The sequence below is a fragment of the Miscanthus floridulus genome, chromosome 3 (assembly GCF_019320115.1).
Source record: "Miscanthus floridulus cultivar M001 chromosome 3, ASM1932011v1, whole genome shotgun sequence".
In the NCBI taxonomy this organism is placed as follows: domain Eukaryota; kingdom Viridiplantae; phylum Streptophyta; class Magnoliopsida; order Poales; family Poaceae; genus Miscanthus; species Miscanthus floridulus.
Window position 1 is genome coordinate 67,803,080 of NC_089582.1, and position 5,849 is coordinate 67,808,928.

Sequence of the window (5,849 nt, forward strand, 5' to 3'; positions counted from 1 at the left end):
ACTGAAGGAACCACCGTAGTACATACACCGGCTCTGGTACCAAATGTAAGCTACAGCCAGGAACTCACTCGCACTCATGAACACAAAGTACCGGCGAGGGAGACGATGAACACAAGCTGTTTCCGGCGACGAACGCCGCGGCCAACACAACGGCCTGTATCTTGGCACTTTTTATTTCTCTGGACTTGGCAACTATGCAACGAGGAGTACATGGCGTATTTAACAACCACGGGACGCACCACGGAGCTCACCTCCACTCACCCGGTCTTTACGCCATGATCGGCACGACCCGCTCAGCGACACCAGGGAGCCATTCGCTCGTCCCGGACTGCGGCTTCCTCCATGCTGACCGGCGCCACGCACACCACGAACTCCTAAAATAGCCAAGCACTGAACCGGTCCTGGCAACTTCCATGCACAGCGACTAGAGTCCAGCTCGACCACGGCATGCCCGAACACAACGCGCCCTGGACAGGCCCTACACCCAGCCTCGCACCGCAGCTCGCCTGCAATGGCACAGACACGGACACAACACACACGACACCACCACGACGCGGCACAGTGACGCACACGCCATGGGCACTATGTGTCGTGGTTTATTCTAACAGCTGCAAGTTACCTTTAAGTTTCTTCTCCAAGGTTTTCTTTTTATTCTTGGAGGACTCCTTGGCTCTTTTCGCCTTTTGACAGACTTCAGCCTCACGTTCGAGTGCAGCATCACGCTCGTTGACTACTCTTTGGATATCAGCCTCTAGCTCGCCTATCCGACTACCCAAGATCTGGGTAGCCAGTTTGTGCTCCGCCTCCACTATGGTCAGCTTGCCCGTTAATTCCTTCATCTCCATGGCATGCTTTGACTCAGCTTCCGCAAGGCGGACAGAGAGCTGTTGATGGATCCTTTTGGCTTGGTCAGTCGCCTACAGCTCTAGATTCTACAAACTCAGCTCAATGAGTGGAATACTTATTGGCAGCAACAATAGGCTTAAGGATCCAAAGCATGAAATCTTACCTCAAGGAGCGAATCATGGGTGACTTCCTAGGCGCGCACCTCCAACCATACCTCTTTAATCCATGAGATATCTGAATCATACCCGAATAAATCCAGGCCGACTACTCTTCTCGATAGGGAAGTAGTCGCAGGAGCTTGTTGTCCAACTCTTGCCATGACTTGGCCTGCGACTACCAACTGATTATTGGGCACGGTGAGAGCACCCTCCTCTTGTCTTGAGCAGTTGGCAATCGCCGCTCCAACACTTGGCTGTTTCAATGGCTGGCTACCATCATGGACCTCTTCAGTTGAAACAGCTTCAAGTTCTGCACCTGGTCCAATGTTTGCCACAAGCAGTGGAGTCGCTTCAGTCTCTCTTGCTCCATGCATAGTGTCCTCACCACCGGTAGGCTCCTCCACAGAAGCAGCGGCTTCCTCTTCTAGAGACACCACACACGGCTCTTCCATTAGGACAGACAAAGGCATCTCTATAGCATCGGCAGATGACACTCCACAAGGATAGCGATCGGTTTCACCAAGGTGACCGTAACAGCTTCCTCTGCTAGGGTTGGCGGAACTCTGAAACAGGCATACTAATCAGCATGGCTACATAGCAGATATCAAAGCAAAGATATCATCCTCGACAAGCTTGGGTTGGCCGAGTATTTTCATCACATTCTTCTTCTTCGCAGACGGTTCTGCGGGAGGGTCGCTTACCAGCGGTTGCTTTCCTGCATCTAGTTCGGCTGTTCCTTGGCATGACCCAGCGGTTGCTCTTCTCCACATGAGGAGCAGCGGTACCCTCTTCCTCGGCCTCTTGCGGTGGTGTTTGCTCCGCTGTGTCACATACAAGGCAGTAGTCAACATGCAATTTAGCTATTTTTAGCAATACTAAAGTAGTCGGATCAAGGTTTTAAATCTCCGGCTAAGAGCATCTCCTACAGGTTAGCTAAAAATAAATGCTAAATCTCTTGATTTAGCCATCATGTAAAATAGAAAAGCCTCTAAAAAACATGATGGCTACAGCAACCTAGCTAAAGATGCTCCTTTTGTATAATTAAATGGGCCAAGACGGACCTGAAGGTCCTTGCATTGGCTGCCAGGCCTGCTAGCAAGCAAACGCACGCACCACTGCCGCCAGGCCTAGTCGCCAGCAACGCACCCACCAAGCCTGCTCGCAAGCGCAACGCACGCACCACCGCCGCTGCTCGCAAGCAACGCACGCACCGCCGCCAGGCGCAAAGCACGCCTTGGTACGGCTGTCCCTGCGTGGCCGCGCCGTTCGGTGCAACGTGTAGCCGAGCAGCAGCCGCAGTGAGCACTTCATGCATTCAGATTTTGTCAGGTGAATCCATCAGCCGAGCAGCAACCGTAGGTGTGTAATGGATTCTGAAGCCGAGTTCAATCTGCTGAATGAAGTGGTCGATTCATCGTCTTCGGATGATGACGATGAATTGTATATTGCCGCTGCAGACATAGTAGCAACGGATATTGGCAATGAACCACGTCATCGTGGTTCCGTTGAGGGACATCGTGTAATAAATCGTGATAGACAGTCAGGGCACGTGAGACTTTATCGAGACTATTTTTCAGATGATCCTACATACGAGCCAAATTATTTCAGGCGCAGGTTTGTATGTACCCCATTTTTTTTTTCAATTGTACCTTGTATATATATTCGATTGTCGCCTAATTAATTTGTCTTCTTGCATAGATTTCGAATGAGGCGTCATGTGTTTGTCCGTATAATGAATGCTGTCGAGGATCATGACGACTATTTTGTGCAAAAGAGAAATGCAGCTGGTACCCTAGGACTTTCTTATTTGCAGAAGGTTGTGGCGGCATTTCGGATGATAGCTTACGGAGTAGCGGCTGATGCTACGGATGACTATGTTCGTATTGGTGAGAGTACTGCTCTAGAGAGTTTGAGAAGGTTTGTCAGAGCTGTTGTTCATATATTTGGGCATGAGTACATGAGAAAGCCTAATGAACATGATACAGCTAGATTGCTTGCAATTGGTGAGAGAAGAGGTTTTCCAGGTATGCTTGGTTCCATAGATTGCATGCATTGGACCTGGAAAAATTGCCCTGTTGCATGGCAGGGTATGTACGTGGGGCACAAAAAGGATCCTACAATTATACTAGAAGCGGTTGCTTCTAAAGATCTTTGGATTTGGCATGGTTTTTTTGGGATGCCGGGCTCGCATAATGATATCAATGTTCTCCAAAGATCTCCTGTTTTTGCAAGGCTTGCTAAAGGTGACGGTCCACAGGTTAACTATAACATCAATGGAAACAATTATACAATGGGTTATTATCTCGCAGATGGCATATATCCATCTTGGGCCACTTTCGTGAAGACCATACCAGAACCTCAAGGTAACAAGAAGAAATATTTTGCTAAGGCACAAGAAGCATGTAGAAAGGATGTTGAAAGAGCGTTTGGGGTTCTATAAGCTCGCTTTGCTATCGTTCGAAGACCAGCTCGTTTGTGGGATGAGGACACGCTTGGAGAAATCATGAACGCTTGTATCATTATGCACAACATGATTGTTGAGGATGAGGGGGATGATGAAGATGATTTCAATTACGACGATATGGGAGAAAAGGTGATAGTATCCCATGATAGTACCCCTGAGCTCGATGCTTTCATTCAAAATTACAAGAACATCAAGGACAAGGAAACACACACACAACTTCAGGCCGATCTTATTGAGCACTTGTGGCAAAATTATCCAGATTTATACAATAATACCATTAATGATTGATTTCAATTGTCATTGGACTGTAATGATGCCATGATTATAATTATTGTAGAATGTTATGATTTACGATGCAGAAAACAACCAGCACAATGTTTAAGAAATATGGTACTCAGTACAATATGATAATTTATCTAATTTTTTATACGCCGTGCAAGTATGTCATTCTGGAGCTGTTCATATAGTAGTTGTTGTTTGGTGGACATGGTACTCGTATCGACATTGATAATTCTCTCTTCTTCAAGGTTCCTCTCGAACTCAAATTTGTCTTTCTCAAGTCTGATTCTTTCTTCCTCGATTCTGTTCCTTTCTTCCTCGATTCTGATCCTTTCTGCCTGCAATGCAAAGGCTTTTTTGCACCTCTCCTCTTTTTTCAAATCCTTCTCTATGTCAGCCTCTTTCTTCTTTGCCAACAAATAATCCAATGCTTCGATGCTGGAATGTTGTCGTAATTTGTCTTTCTCCTTCTTCTTCCCTGCAGGTCTGTCCACTATAGGCATTGCTTCCTGACTCTCTTCACCATTCGCAGTGACAACTAATTGTGCAGCCGCTACAGGACTTGAATTCGCCGTGGTCTTTTGCTTTTTCCTTGAAGTCGTTCCACAGGGATTGCTTCTATTTTTCCACTTGGCCTTGTCTTTCAATTTTTCCCAGCAGTGGAGGTAAGGGAAATTCCGGTGCTGCTTGTCCTCAGACTTGAACATTTTTAATGCATTTTTTTCCTACAAATTCAAACACATAGAGACTGCATGACATAGAGAAACATCATATACAATTTGAAGGGCAAGGTCTGTTATCTTTACCTTATCAGCGAAAGATAAACCACTTTGATTTCTAGCCTCTATCTTTGAAACACAACCAGCATATAAGTTCACATCATGTAGAATACCAGACCACCGGCTCATTAGGGAGCTTTGCGTTCGATCAGAATCAAATGTCTTGTTTATATGAAAGTAATCATATATTCTTTTCCAATAAGTCGAACGTGATTGATCAACTCCATGCACTGGATCCAAACTCACATTTAGCCATGCTGAGACCAACATTTCATCCTCGTCTTTACTGAAATTCTTGGACCTTTTCTGACTCCCTTTGACACTTGCTAGGGCCTCATCACATGCTGTCGTTTCATTAGGAGTTGGGACATTATCAGACAAAGCAGCAAGATTACAACCCCTTGTAATTATGTCGGTAAAAGATCTTTTCGAATCCATGGCGCCTGTGAAAAGAAACCACAGGGACAATCAAGATCATAGAATGAAATACCACAGTGAAATGCCACAGTGAAAAAATACCACAGGCAATGAGAATCAATACGACAATGTCAGTGGTTTGAAGAAAAAGGGCAGTTCAGAACTAACAAGGTTACCTACTACACTAGAGAAATGCAGGCAGTATCATCAGGCAATGGGTAAACCTAAAATAAGTGGACATCCCAAAGAGTTAAACGATTTTAATTTTAACTAGTTTCCCAAGTCAAAGTAATTACAAATAGACAGGCACTTTCCAGCCAGTCCACTCAACATGGAATATTTCTAAAGTAGCGCCAAGTGGAAAGACCACAACAGACAAGTAGTGCTAAATAAAAAATCATGATATAAAAGGATCATCTTAAACTGATAAATCAGACAGGGAAACAACTTATGAATGAAATAATGCTTCCAAATAAAAAGAATCTATTTGTGTCAGGTTAAAGCATATCGCCTAATCCTAGGTACAAACTGTACGCAAGGATTGCAACTTGAACTCTTGAAGCTTGACTGATCACTCCGGCGCGACTCATCAAATGGTAGTGCAGACAATTGACTACGTTAGCCACAAGACGACGTTGAAAGAACAAACCCCAGGCAATGAGAATCAATACGACAATGCCAGTGGTTAGGGAAAGAGAATCATATATTATACAAAACCATCTTAGCTAGTTCTCAGGTTGCCAGTTTTCTCATGAAGGGCTAGCTAATATTGCACAAATCATCTAAACTGGTTTTATCGATTCAGTGTAAATTAAAGTAAATCAGCTTAGCCAGTTTTACTTTGGCTAAACTTCAGTAAGTACAGCAGTTTGTATCATGACTTATATATCTATCTCCAGTTCTCCA

At 45.0% G+C, this 5,849-nt stretch overlaps 1 protein-coding gene and 1 pseudogene across 1 annotated transcript; one reads left to right on the forward strand and one right to left on the reverse strand.

The window, feature by feature from the left end:
• The first annotated feature begins 2,370 nt into the window (after positions 1 to 2,370).
• LOC136545921 (uncharacterized) lies at positions 2,371 to 3,346 on the forward strand (annotated as a pseudogene).
• A 538-nt stretch (positions 3,347 to 3,884) lies between these two features.
• LOC136545922 (glutathione S-transferase T3-like) lies at positions 3,885 to 4,964 on the reverse strand. The gene is made up of 2 exons (XM_066537884.1): positions 4,554 to 4,964; positions 3,885 to 4,472 (listed from the first exon to the last, which is right to left on the reverse strand). The coding sequence occupies exons 1-2, from the start codon at positions 4,962 to 4,964 to the stop codon at positions 3,885 to 3,887; spliced, it is 999 nt and encodes a 332-aa protein (XP_066393981.1).
• Positions 4,965 to 5,849: the final 885 nt, after the last annotated feature.